This window comes from Oncorhynchus masou, chromosome 9 (genome assembly GCF_036934945.1).
Source record: "Oncorhynchus masou masou isolate Uvic2021 chromosome 9, UVic_Omas_1.1, whole genome shotgun sequence".
Classification (NCBI taxonomy): Eukaryota; Metazoa; Chordata; class Actinopteri; order Salmoniformes; family Salmonidae; genus Oncorhynchus; species Oncorhynchus masou.
This window is the reverse complement of record NC_088220.1, coordinates 56,134,236-56,154,256: the sequence shown is the minus strand read 5'-3', so window position 1 is coordinate 56,154,256 and position 20,021 is coordinate 56,134,236. Positions and strand designations below refer to the sequence as shown.

Here is a 20,021-nt window from a genome sequence, read left to right as displayed (position 1 = left end):
CAGGTGTATAAAATTGAGCACAGAGCCTTGCAATCTCCATAGACAAACATTGGCAGTAGAATGGCCTTACTGAAGAGCTCAGAAACTTTCAATGTGGCACTGTTAACTCGTCAAACTTCTGCCCTGCTAGAGCTGCCCCAGTCAACTGTAAGTGCTATTATTGTAAAGTGTAAATGTCTAGGAGTAACAACAGCTCAGCTGCGAAGTGGTAGGCCACGCAAGCTCACAAAACGGGCCCGTCGAGTGCTGAAGCGCATAAAAATAGTCTGTCCTCAGTTGCAAACGGTTTTTGGAAGCAATGTCAGCACAAGAAGTGTTCGTCGGGAGCTTCATGAAATGGGTTTCCATGGCCGAGCAGCCGCACAGAAGCCTAAGATCACAATGCCCTATGCTAAGCGTCAGCTGGAGTGGCGTAAAGCTCGCCGCCATTGGACTCAGGAGTAGTGGAAATGCGTTCTCTGGAGTGATGAATCCAACTTCACCATCTGGCAGGGCGACGGACCAATCTGGGTTTGGCAGATGCAAGGAGAACTCTACCTGCCCCAATGCCTAGTGCCAACTGTAAATCTTGGTGGAGGAGGAAATGGTCTGGGGCTAGTTTTTCCTGGTACGGGCTAGGCCCCTTAGTTCCAGTAAATAGAAATCTTAACGCTACAGCATACAATGACATTCTAGACGATTCTGTTCTTCCAACTTTGTGGAAGGCGCTTTCCTGTTTCAGCATGACAATGCCCCCATGCACAAAGCGAGGTCCATACAGGTTAATACTTGACTGGCCTGCACAGAGCCCTAACCTCTACCCCATCAAACACCTTTGGGATGAATTGGAATGCCGAATGTGAGCCAGGCCTAATCGGCCAACATCAGCGCTCGACCTCACCAATGCTTGTTGCTGAATGGAAGCTAGTCCCCCCAGCTATGTTCCAACATCTAGCCTTGACGCCTTCCCAAAAGAGCGGAGGCTGTTATAGGAGCAATGGGGGACCAACTCCACATTAATCCCCATGATTTTAGAATGAGATATTCAGGTGTCCACATACTTTTGGTCAAGGAATTTTACCTTTAGTGCTACAAATGTATCATTGACACTTAGCTTTAGTGTCACCTGTGAGAACCATTTGCATCCGGTCTTAAAGATTGTAGGAGAGTTCCAATAACAACAATTACCCTGATTGTCTACTTTGTCGTCATCCCTGGGAGGAGAGTACTTGGGCCTTCTGGGCCCTCTCTTAGGCAGACGTTTTCTCTTCAGCACATCACTTAACCGCCTAGGAGAGAGGGGCAGATTAATGTTGTTCTATGAAGAAGAATGAGAGTTTACTTCTGTGTGGTATATCTGACCCATCAGACGTGCACATTCACATGTATTTAGTACTCGTGTTCTCACCCCTGTGGACTGAGGTCTAGTGAGTCGTCCATGCTGTGCTGGAAGCTAGGCGAGCCCAGGTCTGGGGTGGCGTTGGAGGCCGCCGTAGTGGTCGCAGTGCTGATGGTGGTGGTACACAGGCTAGCTGTGCCGCTGGTGCACGCCTTTGGGGGACTGGTAAGGAAGGCCTCTGACTCAGCCAGGTTCTTCACCTGGTGCATAACACCTGGAGAGGGGAGGGCAGATGGAATACATTGAAAATCCTCTTTACTCCGATTCTCTGAATTGTGATTCAATAAATCAGGGAAAATCTGACATTTAGCTGGATAAACAGTTTTCTGTGGACGATGACAAGGTACATTACGGTGTGACATCAATTTTCTGACTTTTCTAAAATACATTGAAGCTCAAATAGCAGTTGAGGATCCATGATAACAGGTCCTCTCCTGGTGCTAGAAAAGAGCTGTGTTTCAGCTGGGTGTTTTGGATCATTACAGGTCAGCTCCTCTGGGGAGGAGACACAGACAGGATCCATTACCTTCTCTTCTGAAGAAGACACTGAATACGTCGGGCAGCTTCTGCATGAGGATCTCGGCCATCTGCAGAGAGCCAACTACAATCTTCAGGTCTTGGCTGGACAGCATGGAGGCAATGTGACTGGGAGAAGGAAAAGGACAAATACTGAGGTTCAGGTGTAGTGTAAAGACACATGCTGTACTGGCTATTGCTTTTTGTCCATGGAGGCAGACATCTTGACTCAAGAGCACCCCAAGGTTGAGAGCAAAAGTTCACCTGGACACAGCGTGGTTTCTCAGCACGTCCTTGAGGAGCTCGGCATCGGCGAAGAAGATGATCCTGAGGATGGCTCGGAGGCACTTATGTCTGACGGCTGGGCCGGCCGACGAGCTGTACACCTCGTACAGCACCCCGAACAGGGTCTTGATGAAGCACTTGGCCAGCTCAGGGTCCTCCTTCATCAGCTGGGCCCGTGCATCCTCCCGTCTCACCTCTTGGTGACCCCCTGGGGGACAGGCAGAGGAACACTCATGTAAGAATTTATAGTTTGTTTGACTCAAAAGGAGAAATTTGATTCCATCAGCTAGTGCAGAATAAAAACAAAGTAGCCTGTTCAATTTCACAAAAGTTTACAAAGAGATGCTTTAACTTCTTGAGTGTAGGGGGCAGGATTTTCATTTTTTGGCTAAAAAACGTACCCATTTGAAACTGCCCATTTCTCAGGCCCAGAAACTAGAATATGCATATAATTGTCAGATTAGGATAGAAAACACTAAAATTTCCACAACTGTCAAAATATTGTCTGTGAGTATAACAGAACTGATATTGCAGGCGAAAACCTGATGAAAATCAAACCAGGAAGTGGCTTCTATTTTGAAAGCTCCATGTTCCATAGCCTGCCTTCGCTCCATTTAAAGGGATATCAACCAGATTCCTTTTTCCTATCGCTTCCTCAAGGTGTCAGTCTTAAGACATAGTTTCAGGCTTTTATTTTGAAAAATGAGCGAGAAAGATAACATTGGATATAGCTGGGTTTTTACATGAGTTTTGCTTGCGCAACAGAGTGGGGCAGCCATTGTCTCTCCCTCTCCTATTGAAAAAGCGACAGTCCCGGTTGATATATTATCGATTATATTTTAAAAACAACCTGAGGATTGATTATAAAAAAACATTTGACAGGTTTCTGGTGACATTACGGACACTATTTGGAATTTTCATCTGCGATGTCGTGACCGCTCGAGCCTGTGGATTTCTGAACATAATGCGCTAAACAAATGGAGGTATTTTGGATATAAAAAAATTATCTTTATGGAACAAAAGGAACATTTATTGTGTAACTGGGAGTCTTGTGAATGAAAACATCCGAAGATATTAAATCGCTTACCTTTGATTCTATTGCTTTTCTGACTTTCGTGACCAATCTACTTGGCTGCTTGGTGTTTGTAATATTTTGTCAACTGAGAGAGATGTTCTTAAATAAATGCTTGTTATGCTTTCGCCGAAAAGCTGTACTGAAATCTGACACGCCGGGTGTATTAACAAGCTAAGCTGTGTTTTGCTATATTGCTCTTGCGATTTCATGAAAATTAAATATGTTTAGTAATTTAATTTGAATTTGGCGCGCTGCAATTCAGCGGGTGTTGATGAAAATGATCCCGCGAACGGGATGGGTGCGTCAAGAAGTTAAGAGCTGCCTCATGAGCATTTCTCCATTGGGAAAGAGGTAATCTTTTCTCAATGGGACTACTTTGTTCAAAGATCCAATAACTTGGGGCAGGGACCAAGCTATAAATTTAGGTGAATAGAGCTAGTCTCAGAACCAAATCAGGGCATTATACTACATCAACTGACACGAGACGCATACAACTGACACCAGTTTGGGGATAGTCTATCACTAGAAAGAATGGTGGAGTGTCTCTCACCAGTAGTGGGGTTGGCTAAGGGGTTGGGTTTCCTCTGGATACCCCGTGCTGTGCCAGTGTCCTCGTTTATCTGCTGCATAGAGTTGAAGTCAATAGTGTAGACGCGGCCCAGGGTGGACAGGCTGATCTCGTCCTCTCCGTTCTGGTGGGCCGTCTGGAGAGGAAGAGAGAACCAGACACCCCCAGACGTTAGTGTAACACTGGGCTACACAGGGGATTCACACAGCTCACAACATACGAAGAAGGTCTACTTTATTGTAGCATAGGTAGGGCCAAGAGTTTTCCCGGACAACCTGAAGAGAAACTCTGGGCCCCAAGTCTGGATGAAAAGAAAGTCCCTAATAATGGAGCGGAGGAGCATGTCTGTTCTTTACCTCAATGATGCGACTGTCGATGCGGTTGTAGGGGTGCCACAGGCCCCGGTCGTCCCTCCACTGCCAGATGGCCCCCTCTGTGGCCTGGGCACTGCCCTTCTTCAGCATGAGGTCCACAGCAAAAATGCCCTCTCTAGGAAGGCAGGGCATCAGCTCGCTGGTGGTGGGGGAGACAACAAAAAGACAGTTAGCAAAGTGCATCAGTAAACTTCGCAAACAAGGCATGTGGTGAGTGCATGGAGGCCGCCATCTTTATGTACGTCCACCATTGGGGCAGAAAAGGTTGTTGTAACGCTGAAAGCAGCAGCAGAGGGGTTTCCTTACCAGATGAGTGAGGTGAGTTCATAGAGCTCCTGTGGGCTCCGGGGCACCAGGTCAATCTGCTCCTGACAGCTACCGTTGGCCGCGCCGCACAGAAGGAAGCGCAGAGTCTCTGCAATATCTGAACAAAGACAACGTTAGTTCACTCTTTCCACAGGCAACTGGCTTAGACACAGTCAAGGACTTTAGCCTTGGAGGCATTTAGACTGCGATTATATATTTCACTTCCCCAAGATTTTGTAAGCTGCATTGTTAGGCTTTATTCAAGTGAGAAGGGTAAATACGCACAGATAGAAAGCGTGTGTGTCGGTCTGTGAGCCACTCACTCTGCTTCATGAGCTGCACGGCCAGACAGGGGCAGTTGGAGCACATGAGGGAGAACATGCGCACCACCATGATGAACATGCCCGAGCTGAGCACAGGCGGGGTGACCACCAGCAGCTGTTGGATGTTGGTCAGCAGGTCCCGCGAGGCCACCTGCTGCAGCAGGTTCTGTGGACAATGGCCATACAGAGGTCAAGGGTCAGTCATTGTGATGACATCATGAGTCTGCTCGGGAGGGTGAGAGATGTTAGAGCTATAAAGATGTGTCAAGTAGAACCGCCTCACTCACCTCCTCGTGTTGAAAGTTATCCACCAGTCTGGCAAAACAGAGACAAGTGCTTTCGACAGATTTCTTATCCTGTATGTGGGGGGGGGAATAACCACATTAGACAACTGACGCATCTTCACAGGTAACATGCCACAGACAACACCAACCTCACCTGCAACATAGAGCATGTAAAAGGTGAATGGGTGTGTACCTGGTGTGTGAGTCGCTGGGTCAGCAGTGGCAGAGAGTCAGAGACAAAGTGGAACTCGTCAGGGGTGATGCTCTGGCAGCAGTTGGCAGCAATGGCCAGGGCGTTCCTCTGGGCGTTGATGCTAAAGAACTCCAGGTACAGCAGACAGTCAGCCAGGCCACCCTGCATGACACAAGAAACACCCCACAGTTATACACAAGGATAGGGATAGATGGCACATTTGGGGACAGATTTAGATCTTACAAAATAAAGTGAGACAGGAGGGAGGAAGGGGGTCCCACAAAATGTGTGAATACAAAAATGGCTTTTATTCTACTCCGATTAATTTCTTAACTTCTTATGGATGGGGGGGCAGTATTGAGTAGCTTGGACGAATAAGGTGCCCAGAGTAAACTGCCTGCTTCTCAGGCCCAGAAGCTAAGATACGCCCATTATTAGTATTATTATATTTGGATAGAAAACACTGAAGTTTCTAAAACTGTTTGAATGATGTCTGTGAGTATAACAGAAATCATATGGCAGGCAAAAACCTGAGAAAATTCAACCAGGAAGTGGGTTAAGTCTATGCCTACCCAATATACAGTTGAAATTGTCCGATTGCACTTCAAAAAGCTTCCACTAGATGTCTACAGTCTTTACAACCTTGTTTCAGGCTTCTACTGTGAGGGGGGAGAATAAGAGCGGTTTAAGTCAGGTGTCTGGCAGAATGGATGAGCTAAGTCATGCGCGCAGCAGTGAGAGCTAGCTGCGTTCCTTTTCATTTCTAAAGACAAAGGCATTGTCCAGTTGGAATATTATTGAAGATTTGTTAAAAACATCCTAAAGATTGATTCTATGCATTGTTTGACAGGTTTCTACGAACTGTAATATAACTTTTTGGACTTTGTCTGGACTAAATATGCCTGCGCCTCATGAATTTGGATTTGTGAACTAAATGCGCTAACAAAAGGAGGTATTTGGACATAAATTATGGACTTTATCGAACAAAACAAACATTTATTGTGGAACTGGGATTCTTGGGAGTGAATTCTGAGGAAGATCAAAGATAAGTGAATATTTCTAATGCCATTTCTGACTTCTGTTGACTGCACAACATGGCGGGTATCTGTATGGCTTGTTTTGGTGTCTGAGCGCTGTACTCAGATGGTGTGCTTTTTCAGTAAAGCTTTTTTGAAATCTGACAACAGTTGCATTAAGGAGGTTCCATGTATAACACTAATATTTCCATTAACATTTATGATGAATATTTCTGTAACTTGATGAGGCTCTAACGCAAAATCACCGGATGTTTTGGAAGCAAAACATTACTGAACATAACGCTCCAATGTAAACAGATTTCTGGCTATAAATATGAACTTTATTGAATAAAACATACATGTATTGTGTAACATGAAGTCCTATGAGTCATCTGATGAAGATCAAAGGTTAGTGATTCATTTGATCTATTTCTGCTTTTTGTGACTCCTCTCTTTGGCTGGAAAAATGGCTGCGTTTTTCTGTGACGAGGTGCTGACCTAACATAATTGCATTGTATGCTTTCGTCGTAAAGCCTTTTTGAAAGCGTACACTGGTTGGATTTACAAGACGTTTATCTTTAAAATGGTGTATAATACTTGTATGTTTGAGGAATTTTAATTGAGATTGCTGTTTGAATTTGGCGCCCTGCACTTTCACTGGCTTTTCTATCCAAATTATATGCATATCCTAGCTTCTGGGTCCGAGTAGCAGGCAATTTAATTTGGGCACGCTTTTCATCCAAAATTCCGAATGCTGCCCCCTACCCTAGGGTAAAGCGATATACTTACTCATACAGACACAGAGTTGGCCTTCAACACTGAGGGATCTCTGACCAAATTGTTGAAATCAAAATGGCTTCCATTAATCTTTCTATCCCTATACACAACATTTAAATTACTACATTTATGCATCACTGCACAACAGGGTTTCTGTTAAGTTAAGATCTGGCACCGGACAATGTGACCCGGATGATTTTAATTAAAACGTCCATTTGAGAATTTACTAAACCCATATGCATTGGGTGGATAACCCATCACGGCTACCCCCACGCTGCTCAGAATGACATTTCATTTACATTATGGTAATACATATTAACAGAACATGCAACTCATGTAATAAAGCAGCCAATAGGTTTTCAAACATTTGCCAAAATGCAATTCACGGGAAAACACCATTCTAACCAGCACCGTTGATAGCAGTTCCATATGGGACAGATGAAAATCTGTTAGAAACTTAGAGGGGGAATCTAAAGATGGAGCAAAGGGGGAAAACACCATATTAATGCCATGATTTTGGAATGATATGGTAAATGTACCGTCAATCCCTGTCATTTGTTTACATACATTCCTGTTAATGCATGCCATTGAAGGACGAAACGTCAATCTTTTAACCTTCTCTTAAAAAATGTTTTTATTTTATGGTGAGCGAGCATTGTGCCCTTTCCTGTCCAATGATTTCTAGACATTTTTTTAGGTTGCACCTTTACTTACATTGGTTGAGCACATGCTACTTCTTTCCAAGCGCACTTATTAGTCATTTACCATTCTCATTCTCCTCTCGGCAAGCTATTTGAAAAATCTTTCCAACAATCTCCCCTTCGATAATCACCAATCCCCAGTGTGAAAGATCAATGGAAGTTATAGGCCTACTGCTGCATTGGCCTTTAGGCTATGAGTTCTTTAGCTGTCGATGGATCACGTGGTAGTCAACGTGTTCATAAGGTAGAGCCTTAGTCGCATTATTTGACTTCTTAAATGATTTATTCAGATTTTTTATGAGTAACCACGTGACAATAATTGAGAAACAAAAACATAATACTTTAAATGACTGTTCCACGAAAATGCACAAATGAACATAACTGGCATGCAGAACGGTAGAAATGGTACGACACAAACTTCTCCAACTTGAAACTCAAGCACCACCTATGATGTCTATAGAAAATAATTGCCTCCATGGTCAGATTTTGACAAAAGGCTTCTTTGAAGCAAGGTAAGCCATGCCTCATTAAATAAAACATACAGGATTCAAATAATTTCAAAAAGCATACTGTCTCCAGTATGCTGTGGGGCAAAAAAGTATTTAGTCAGCCACCAATTGTGCAAGTTCTCCCACTTACAAAGATAAGGCATGTAATTGTCATCATAGGTACACTTCAACTATGACAGACAACATGAAGGGGAGAAAAATCCAGAAAATCACATTGTAGGATTTTTAATGAATGAATTTGCAAATTATGGTGGAAAATAAGTATTTGGTCACCTACAAACAAGCAAGATTTCTGCCTCTCACAGACCTGTAACTTCTTCTTTAAGAGTCTCCTCTGTCCTCCACTCGTTACCTGTATTAATGGCACCTGTTATCCGTATAAAAGACACCTGCCCACAACCTCAAACAGTCACACTCCAAACTCTACTATGGCCAAGACCAAAGAGCTGTCAAAGGACACCAGAAACAAAATTGTAGACCTGCACCAGGCTGGGAAGACTGAATCTGCAATAGGTAAGCAGCTTGGTGTGAAGAAATCAACTGTGGGAGCAATTATTAGGAAATGGAAGACATACAAGACCACTGATAATCTCCCTTGATCCGGGGCTCCACGCTAGATCTCACCCCATGGGGTCAAAATGATCACAAGAACGGTAAGCAAAAATCCCAGAACCACACGGGGGGACCTAGTGAATGACCTGCAGAGAGCTGGGACCAAAGTAACAAAGCAGTAACACACTACGACGCCAGGGACACACTACGCCGCCAGGGACTCAAATCCTGCAGTGCCAGACGTGTCCCCCTGCTTAAGCCAGCACATGTCCAGGCCTGTCTGAAGTTTGCTAGAGAGCATTTGGATGATCCAGAAGAAGATTGGGAGAATGTCATATGGTCAGATGAAACCAAAATAGAACTTTTTGGTAAAAACTCAACCCGTTGTGTTTGGAGGACAAAGAATGCTGAGTTGCATCCAAAGAACACCATACCTACTGTGAAGCATGGTGTGGAAACATCATGCTTTGGGGCTGTTTTTCTGCAAAGGGACCAGGACGACTGATCCGTGTAAAGGAAAGAATGGGGCCATGTATCGTGAGATTGAGTGAAAACCTCCTTCCATCAGCAAGGGCATTGAAGATGAAACGTGGCTGCGTCTTTCAGCATGACAATGATCCCAAACACACCGCCCGGGCAACGAAGGAGTGGCTTCGTAAAAAGCATTTCAAAGTCCTGGAGTAGCCTAGCCAGTCTCCAGATCTCAACCCCATAGAAAATCTTTGGAGTTGAAAGTCTGTGTTGCCCAGCAACAGCCCCAAAACATCACTGCTCTTGAGGAGATCTGCATGGAAGAATGGGCCAAAATACCAGCAACAGTGTGTGAAAACCTTGTGAAGACTTACAGAAAACATTTGACCTCTGTTAATGCCAACAAAGGGTATATAACAAAGTATTGAGATAACTTTTGTTATTGACCAAATACTTATTTTTCCACCATAATTTGCAAATAAATTCATTAAAAATCCTACAATGTGATTTTCTGGATTTTTTTTCTCATTTTGTCTGTCATAGTTGAAGTGTACCTATGATGAAAATTACAGGCCTCTCATCTTTTTAAGTGGACAATTGGTGGCTGACTAAATACTTTTTTGCCCCACTGTATGTGAAGAGCTGATAGTCTGTTGCCTGCACTTGAATGGTGAATGGGAGGTGCACTTCAATTACAAGTTAATAAAAACAGCTCGTTTTAAAATCGTGCACCAAAACTTAACACGCGATTGCATTTAGAATTGTTGCAAATAGGGTTTATAAAAGCTCGTTTTATTCCAGCAGCAACCAGCTGAGGAGCTGCAGGTGAAATCCTGCTCAAAATAGGCTGTAATAATAAATATTTAATTAACCTTTAGACTGAAAAGCATAACAGTCGACTGTATTTCAATCAATTAATAAAAAGCATTCTTTTGCAAGGGGATTTCTTTACTCCAGGTCTTTTTGACCGGCAACAGTTTGATTTATCGACCCCCCCCCCCCCCCCAAAGCCATCTATTTCCGGCTAACCAGTTGCACAGCTATCTTACAACCACCACCATTAACACTTATTTTAAGGTGAGCCAAATGAGACCCGGGTTTGGAGCAGAGATGATGTGAGTGGGAGAGAGAGTGGGAGAGAGAGTGGGAGAGAGAGAGAGAGAGTGGGAGAGAGAGTGGGAGAGAGAGTGGGAGACTTACAGCCTGCAGGATGGCTTTGCTGTGACGCCTTGACAACATCTCCAAGGCAGTCAGGGCCTGCTCCGCCACATCAATGAATTGGATCACCTGAAGCTGCAGGCAAAGAGGAGCGAGATAGGTCCATTAGCATAGCCACCACCGGTTTATGACCGCATTTGAATGAAGACGGAAAAAGCACGAGAGAATGACAGATGGAAGACAAGAGAAGAACAACGTGTGGGTTAGAATACTTGGGGTGCATTCAGAAGGCAGGAATTAGTGGGACATGTTTTCAAAGGACTATGTAGTACTTAAAATTTAATGAGAATGTTTCAGTTTCAAAGCGTGTGTTTAGTGCCTACTGAACCTAAGCAGAGGGGGTCATCCTACCTTTTCCAGGAAGACAGGGATGGCGTCCACGACCACAGCAGAGGACCGAGGCAGCGCCTCCATCATGTAAGTGAGAGCACGGGAGGCGTGGTTCATCTGAGCAAAGTCACAGGTTAAGATACAGTTTTCACAAGAATAACCACAAAGCAACCATGTTGGCTGGAACCATACAGTTAACACTGATCAGGTATAGTTTTTTGCAATCAAATGTAACTAGGAGACAGGGTGCAGTTTTTGCGAAACATTTCAGCATCTGCAATGTAGGCCTAATGTCATGGTGAAAATCAAATATCACTGCCCCCCCAAAGATAGAAGCTCAGGATACTCACAATGTCAAAATTATGCTCCATCTGCAACAATGTGATCTGTGAGGAAGAGGGGAATAAGAGACTCCAATCAAATCAAGACCGTGTAAAATGACTTAAGACAAAAAGGTGGACAAATAATTGAGTGACTCACCAGAGCGGGCACCACACTCTTCACAGGGAAGCCTCCGAGCGTCTCCTCGTTGCCCATCACCAGCAGCTGGCACATCTCGATGGCGGCCTGGAGCTGCTGGGACTCGTCACCGGTGGCCTGCAGGCCCTGCAGTAGCTGCTGAGCTTTGGAGCCTGGGAGAAGAGGGATAAAGCAGGTCAGAGTAGAGACTGAACAGCAGGACCAGTATTCACGTGCTGATATAGGATCAGTTTAGCCTTTAAGATCAAACTGAATAAGATTATATGGCGAGGGGATCAGACCCTAGATCAGCACTCCTCTGAGAAACTTTTTTAACATGGGACATGCCAGGAGTGCAGTGAGCATACACTTAGAAAACAGTTGAGTCAATAGCGGGTTAGAAGAATAAAGAGACATAAGTGAACTCAACACCTCCCCTGAGAATATAAACATCTTGCTCACAGTTAAGTGGTAATTAAATGCATTCTGGACACAGACAAAGTGTAGTACTTACTGGCTCCACTGCCTATGGTTCTGTGAAACAGCTGGGACATACGGGGTCCCAGGGGCCCAAAGAGGTGTGGGGGTAGACCCCTGGCCTCCAACAGGGCTGTGAGGAGAAAACAGCCAGGTTAGACAACAACCAAAGACCCAGCAACACCAACAGGGGCTGACAGGGAACTTAGACAGGAACATTGGCACCGGTATCAATTTGTGTATGTATGCATGTATGTTTTTTAAAACTTCCACCCCCTTTTCTCCCAAAATTCATGGTATCCAATTGGGAGTTGCAGCGATGAGACAAGACTAACTCCCGTACGGACTTGGGAGAGGCGAAGGTCGAGAGCCATGCGTCCCCCGAAACACGACCCAACCAAGCTACACTGCTTGTTGACACAATGCCTGCTTAACCCGGGAAATCAGCCACACCAATGTGTCGGAAGAAACACCGTACACCTGGTGACTGTGTCAGCGTGCATGTGTCCGGCCCACCACAGGAGGCACTAGAGCGCAATGGGACAAGGCTATCCCTGCTGTCCAAACCCTCCCCTAACCCGGACGACGCTGGGCTAATTGTGCGCCGCCCCATGGGTCTCCCGGTCGCGGCAAGCTGCGACAGAGCCTGAACTTGAAACAGGCTCTAGTGGCACAGCTAGCAACTGCGATGCAGTACCTTAAAATACTGCGCCACTCAGGAGGCCCCTGGAACCTGTATCTAAGGAAAGCTGTGATCGTCATACCTTGGAGTCTGCCCATTTCAGAGTCATCGGACTCACTCTCACCGGATGTGGTCATCCCTACAGCTCCGGCCACTGAACTAGAAGCTGGAGAGAAAGAGAAAAAAAAGAACTGTTACACCACTATTTTCATTATCAGAATGACAACTGATTTCTCTCATAAGGTAGGCCAGGTCAGTACAGGTGCATCAATGCTGGGACCAAGAGACAGAATAACAGCTTCTATATCAAGGCCTTCAGAGTGTTAAACAGCCATCACTAACACAGACGCGCTGCTGCCCACAGACTTGAAATCACTGGCCACTTTAACAAATGGATCACTAGTCACTTAAAATTCTACTTTAATAATGTTTACACATCTTGCATTACTCATCTCATATGCATATAATGTAAATTATACCATTATTGCATCTTGTCTACGCTGCTCAGTCCTCATCCATATATTTATATATTATTATTCCATTCCTTTACTTAGATGTGTGTAATAGGTAGCTGTGGAATTGTTAGACTACTTGTTAGATATTGCTGCACTGTCAAAAACATAAGCACAAGCATTTCGCTACACTCGCAATCTGCTAACCATGTGTATGTGACCAATTAAAATTTGATTTAAAGGGTTATACAAACCCAGGCAGGGCTAGTAATAGTCAATGATCTTTTAGTATAGATGCACACAAACCAAGCAGAGGCTACACCAAGCTTTGGCTGGCTCCTATGCGTTTAAACCAAACACATACCAGAAATTCTTTGGATAGTCCAAATGTTTTGAGCCACGAAAGGGCCATGGGGAGAGAATCTCTGCTATCACAAGCAGGTCGTGTACCACTGAGTTTTGCCTGACCATGCGAGCTGAGAAGGAAAAACTCTGTGCCCTAGCAGCAGTAGGTACCTGTACCTGAAGCCCCCTGCGGGGCCTCGTCCGTGCGGGCGGCCGAGGAGTTGGCCCCGTCCTGGTTGTTGTCCGAGTCGGCCATCTTCTCTTGTCGGCGAGCGTCGGCTGCCCCGCGCTTGCCCAGGCCTGAGCCTCGCCGACTGCACAGACAGGGGGGGAGAAAAAGGCAGAGGGGGACAGTGAGTGACGGCGCAGCAAACAACTAGATCACAGAGCCCACGGTCAAACAAGACAGCACACAACTGACATTCCTGGTCATAAGGAACCACTGACTCACACTTGCTCTTTCACAATGTGAACATAAGTTTACTAGAGTTGCAAAGGGGTGGAAATTTTCCCGGAAATATTCCAATTGGAAGTTAAGCCCGGGAATTTTGCTTAATTTTTTATTTTATTTTTAATAGTTAGCTTACAACAGTGAACCTTCTTTGTGGGATACACAAGGCAATTCGAGGTTGTGTGGCATATTTTGGTTAAACTATCCCCAATTCAATGGAATTGCAACCCTCTGCATGCACAGTACTTTCTTCCATCACATGTACAGCTGATTCTCAAGATCTTGCACACCAATGAGATGCTATTGAGCGCACACTACTACACTGTCTGAGCCAAGAACTACATGCTTTCTGGTAAGTTTTGATTACAATACTGGGTGGGGTCAATATATTTTATATGACATGATTTTTTGTTATCTAGTAAATAGTAACCTACAGCAAAGTGTGCTTAAATCATTTCTAACTTAACAATTTCTGCTAGTTAGTTTTTGCTACCATGTGGGTTTTAGCTTGCGTGAACATGCTAACAAATGTTTTCTTTGTAAGGTGTTTTAAAATGAGTTGTTTAATATAACTGCTTAACTTTTAATCTGTACATAGAATTGTATTTATTCTCTCTCATTTTTTCCCCCCATCTTTACAGGAAAATGCTATCTGATGTGTGGAGACATTTCACTGCAGCTAATGTAGAAGGAAAATGTGTGTACATTTGCAAATACTGTGCCAAATCATATGTGAAGAATGCAACAAAGATGCAAAATTATTTGGCCAAGTGCATAAAGTTCCCTCAATGCTCACTCTACCCTCTACTTCTATTTGAGGTGAAAATGATGAATCAGACTCCTTATAGATAGCAACAGCTCATGGCCATCCTGGAATCAGAATGTTTTTTGACTGGAGGGATATAGTCCGAGAAATGCTGATGAATATCTTGCTCAAGCTGTGTTTGCAACTGGTTCACATCTGATGCTCGCAGGCAATGTGTATTGGAAGAGATTTCTGAATGCTCTTCACCCAGCATCTACTCATTTGCTGGATGCAGAGTTCAACAGAGTTCAAGTGAAGGTCAAGAAAACCACAGAGAAAGCAGACTATTGCAATCATCTCTGACGGGTGATCGAATGTTGTTAGGCAAGGAAAAAAACGACATAATCGCCAACCCTCAACCAGTATTATACAAGAGCCTAGACACAAGGGACAACAGACACACCGGTCTCTACATTGCAGATGAGCTGAAGGCAGTCATCTATGACCTTGGACCACAGAAAGTATTTGCACTGGTGACAGACAATGCTGCAAACATGAAGGCTGCTTGGTCTAAAGTGGAGGAGTCCTACCCTCACATCACACCCATTGGCTCTGCTGCTCATGCATTGAATCTGCTCCTCAAGGACATTATTGTGCTGAAAACAATGGATCGACTCTACAAGAGAGCCAAGGAAGTGGTTAGGTATGTGAAGGGTCATCAAGTTAAAGCAGCAATCTACCTCACCAAGCAAAGTGAGAAGAATAAGAGCACAACATTGAAGCTGGCCCAGCCACACCCATTGGGGTGGTGTTGTCATGTTTGTCAGTCTCCTGGTGGGGAAGGAGTCTCTCCCAGAAATGGCTGTATATACACAGTCTGCCGTTATAGACAGCCCCATCAAGAAGATCCTCCTGGATGATGTATTTTGGGAGAGAGTGGTAAGCAGCCTGAAACTCATGAAACCTATAGCAGTAGCCATTGCACAGATTGAGGGAGATAATGCCATCCTGTCTGATGTTCAGACTCTGCTTGTAGATGTAAGAGAAGAAATCCGTACTGTCCTGCCCACTTCACGGTTGCTCCGGGCAGAGGAAACTGCAGTTCTGAAATGCATCAAAAAGCGTGAAGACTTCTGCCCGAAGCCCATACACAGCTCAACATACATGTTGGACCCCAAGTATTGCTGGCAAGAGCATCCTGTCTGGTGCAGAGATTAACAAGACCTATGGTGTCATCACTACCATGTCTCGCCACCTTGGCCTATATGAGGGCAAGGTTTTTGGCAGTCTGGCGAAGTACACATCCAAGCAAGGGCTTTGGGATGGAGATGCAATATGGCATCGTGCCAACATCTCATCAGCCACCTGATGGAAGGAACTTTGTGGATCTGAGGCTCTTCCCCTGTTGCCTCCATCATCCTCCAAATCCAACCAACATCAGCCACTTCAGAGCGCAACTGGTCCTTGTCTAGTAGATTTGGATAGAAAACACTCAAGTTTCCTAACTGTTAAAATAATGTCTGAGTAGAACAGAACTGATATGGCAGGCAAAAACCTGAGGAAAATCCAACTAGGAAGTACTATTATTTTGAAAGGCTGTTTTTCCATTGAAAGCCTATCTACCCTTACAAAGACTTAGGACCCAGTTCACTATGGCTTCCTCTACATGTGGCCAGTCTTTAGGCATTGTTTCAGGCTTTTACTCTGAAAAACTTGTTCGATGAGTGGACAGTGGAAATTTCCAGACATGAGCCAAGTGCATGATCGGGAGCACGCCTTTCTCGTTTCTCCTTTTCTATTGACGAAGCTTTTGTCCGGTTGAAATATTGATTATTTATGACAAAAAAAAAACAACCTGAGGATTGATTTTAAAGATGTTTCTACAAACTTTTATTGTACTTTTTTAAAAACATTTCGTCTGGATGTTGTGAGCACGCATTGTGCCTTTGGATTACTGATCTAAATTCACCAACAAAAGAGTTTTTTTGGACATAAAGAGGGACATTATCAAACATTTGTCGTCTAACATGGAGACCTGGGAGTGCCACCAGATGAAGATCAAATGTAAGCGATGCTATTTCTGACTTTTGTGACACTTCTCCTTGGTTGGAAAATGGCTGTATGGATCTGTGGCTAGGCGCTGACCTAACATAATCGCAAAGTGCGCTTTAGCCGTAAAGTCTTTTGAAATCTGACAACGGTTGCATTAAGGAGAAGTTTCTGTTATCAAACGATTAACACTTGTATCTTTAATCAATGTTTATGATAAGTATTTCTGTAATTTGATGTGGCTCTCTGCACTTTCACCGGATGTTTGTTTTTGACAATGCATTTCTGAACATAACGCACCAATTTCAAATGAGGTTTTTGGACATAAAGATGAACTTTATCGAACAAAACACACATTTATTGTGTAACATGAAGTCCTGTGAGTGCCATCTGATGAAGATCAAAGGTAAGTGATTAATTAAAATTGTTATTTCTGACTTTTGTGAGCCATCTCCTTGGCTGGAAAATGGCTGTAAGGATTTCCGTGACTAGGCGCTGACCAAACAATCGTTTGGTGTGCTTTCGCCATAAAGCCTTTTTGAAATCAAGATGTGGTTGGATTTACAATAACTTTATCTTTAAAATGGTGTATAATACATTTATGTTTGAGGAATTTTAATTATGGGATTTCTGTTTTTTTGAATTTGGCACCCTGCAATTTCACTTGCTGTTGTCGAGGTGGGACGCTACCGTCCACTGGTGCCAGACAGGTTAAAGTTACATTTGTAACTAAATTGTTTTTTACATTTCAATTGGAGGGATTTCATAATTTGCAATTATGTCTACTTATGATAAACCTTTTACCTTATGTTTGTCTCCACGTGATATGGTCAATGTCCAATGCGGAATTATTATTTTTTTTAAATGGTATTAATATTAATTTGCATATATTTCCATGGAAATTTTCCACCACTGAATATTCCCCAAAACGTGCAGCCCTAATGTTCAAATACACCCGAGCAGACATGTAGGTAACCACAACAAGCATGTTTACGTTCCTGAATGGTGTATCAGTCCAGGGGAAAATATACATTTTAAAAAGTGATATATTCTGTTAACGCATACCAAAACAATGTTGTCGACTCGTCTTATGTGACCACAGAAATTGTGAAAAAAAATAACCTTAATTCCAAAAGGTGGGGTTTTGGAAGGAAAACTACCAATGTGTATTTTTTTGTAATATTGGTTAGAAATCTGGAGAAACATTTAATTTGAAGGAATAATCCACCCAAAATTTGTGTTAAATAACACTAATAATATGAGAATTCTGTTTTCAGTGATTACATTTTTCATTTTGTCATTATTATAAGTTTGGTAGCAACGTGAAAAATGTTGTAGAAATTTGTTGCAGCGCAAGTCGACTACAAAATCAACAATGCAATGCTCTCTCTTGGCTGGCTATGTAGCTCGCTAGCAAATGTAGCTACACACAATAATACCAAAGCTAATATTATCATGTGAAGTAGCTAGCCAGCTGTAACAAACTGCACTCTAACCATGTTCAACCTGCAGATCGTCTGCCTTGAGGAGGGGGGGGGTTTGAAGTTGCTATGCAACAGCACATACCCATATACAGTTGCTTGCGAAAGTATTCACCCCCTTGACATTTTCCCTATTTTGTTGCCTTACAACCCAGAATTTAAAAATAAAAAAATTGGGGGGGGTTGTATCATTTGAGTTACACAACATGGCTACCACTTTGAAGATGCAAAATAATATTGTGAAACATGAAATAAAACTTGAACGTGCATAACTATTCACGTTCACACCATGTGGAAGCCATAGGAAAAGGAATCTGGTTGCATATTGCTAAAGGGGAAACATTTAAATGGTCTTGGAATGGCCTGGTCAACACCCAGACCTCAATGACAACCTCTCTGGGATATGTGGAACGGTAGCGTCTCACTTGGGGAACGTGGCGGTATTCTGGTCAGACTACGGAGACGGGCACATCGTGCCCCACTTCCTAGCATTCTTCTTGCCAATGTCCAGTCTCTTGACAACAAGGTTGATGAAATCCGAGCAAGGGTAGCATTCCAGAGGGACATCAGAGACTAACGTTCTGTGCTTCACGGAAACATGGCTCACTGGAGAGACGCTATCCGAAGCGGTGCAGCCAACGGGTTTCTCCACGCATCGCGCCGACAGAAACAAACACCTTTCTGGTAAGAAGAGGGGTGGGGGTGTATGCCTTATGGCTAATGAGGCATGGTGCGATGAAAGAAACATACAGGAACTCAAATCCTTCTGTTCACCTGATTTAGAATTCCTCACAATCAAATATAGACCGCATTATCTACCAAGAGAATTCTCTTCGATTATAATCACAGCCGTATATATCCCCCCCAAGCAGACACATCGATGGCTCTGAACGAACTTTAGTTCTTTGCAAACTGGAAACCATTTATCCGGAGGCTGCACTCATTGTTGTCGGGGATTTTAACAAGGCTAATCTGAAAACAAGACTCCCTAAATTTTATCAGCATATCGATTGCGCAACCAGGGGCGGAAAAACCTTGGATCACTGTTACTCTAACTTCCGCGACGCATATAAGGCCATGCCCCGCCCCCCTTTCGGAAAAGCTGACCACGACTCCATTTTGCTGATACCTGCCTACAGACAAAAGTTTAAAAAAGAAGCTCCCACGCTGAGGTCTGTCCAACGCTGGTCCGACCAAGCTGACTCCACACTCCAAGACTGCTTCCATCACGTGGACTGGGACATGTTTCGTATTGCGTCAAATAACAACATTGACGAATACGCTGATTCGGTGTGCGAGTTCATTAGAACTTGCGTTGAAGATGTCGTTCCCATAGCAACGATTAAAACATTCCCTAACCAGAAACCTTGGATTGATGGCAGCATTCGCGTGAAACTGAAAGCGCGAACCACTGCTTTCAATCAGGGCAAGGTGTCTGGTAACATGACTGAATACAAACAACGCAGCTATTCCCTCCGTAAGGCTATCAAACAAGCTAAGCGTCAGTACAGAGACAAAGTAGAATCCCAATTCAACGGCTCAGACACAAGAGGCATGTGGCAGGGTCTACAGTCAATCACAGACTACAGGAAGAAATCCAGCCCAGTCACGGACCAGGATGTCTTGCTCCCAGGCAGACTAAATAACTTTTTTGCCCGCTTTGAGGACAATACAGTGCCACTGACACTGCCTACAACAGAAAAATGCGGTCTCTCCTTCACTGCAGCCGAGGTGAGTAAAACATTTAAACGTGTTAACCCTCGCAAGGCTGTAGGCCCAGACGGCATCCCCAGCCGCGCCCTCAGAGCATGCGCAGACCAGCTGGCTGGTGTGTTTACGGACATATTCAATCAATCCCTATACCAGTCTGCTGTTCCCACATGCTTCAAGAGGGCCACCATTGTTCCTGTTCCCAAGAAAGCTAAGGTAACTGAGCTAAACGACTACCGCCCCGTAGCACTCACTTCCGTCATCATGAAGTGCTTTGAGAGACTAGTCAAGGAC

At 44.1% G+C, this 20,021-nt stretch overlaps 1 protein-coding gene across 13 annotated transcripts in view; it reads right to left on the bottom strand.

The window, feature by feature from the left end:
* The window catches only part of LOC135546281 (E3 ubiquitin-protein ligase TRIP12), a 60,485-nt gene that overhangs the window by 22,845 nt on the left and 17,619 nt on the right, over nt 1-20,021 (bottom strand). For 4 of the 13 annotated variants that reach the window (XM_064974580.1, XM_064974581.1, XM_064974585.1 and 1 more), the window contains 17 exons: nt 13,469-13,605; nt 12,577-12,660; nt 11,850-11,945; nt 11,357-11,508; nt 11,227-11,262; nt 10,898-10,993; nt 10,529-10,621; nt 5,303-5,464; nt 5,113-5,181; nt 4,826-4,991; nt 4,503-4,620; nt 4,179-4,335; nt 3,805-3,958; nt 2,159-2,387; nt 1,905-2,023; nt 1,388-1,592; nt 1,168-1,268 (listed from right to left, as the gene is read on the bottom strand). In XM_064974580.1, coding sequence (XP_064830652.1) covers nt 1,168-1,268; nt 1,388-1,592; nt 1,905-2,023; nt 2,159-2,387; nt 3,805-3,958; nt 4,179-4,335; nt 4,503-4,620; nt 4,826-4,991; nt 5,113-5,181; nt 5,303-5,464; nt 10,529-10,621; nt 10,898-10,993; nt 11,227-11,262; nt 11,357-11,508; nt 11,850-11,945; nt 12,577-12,660; nt 13,469-13,605 — 2,174 coding nt within the window. Of the gene's footprint in view, nt 1-1,167; nt 1,269-1,387; nt 1,593-1,904; nt 2,024-2,158; nt 2,388-3,804; nt 3,959-4,178; nt 4,336-4,502; nt 4,621-4,825; nt 4,992-5,112; nt 5,182-5,302; nt 5,465-10,528; nt 10,622-10,897; nt 10,994-11,226; nt 11,263-11,356; nt 11,509-11,849; nt 11,946-12,576; nt 12,661-13,462; nt 13,616-20,021 lie in introns of all 13 variants that reach the window. The other 9 variants (XM_064974574.1, XM_064974575.1, XM_064974582.1 and 6 more) reach the window with 4 other exon arrangements.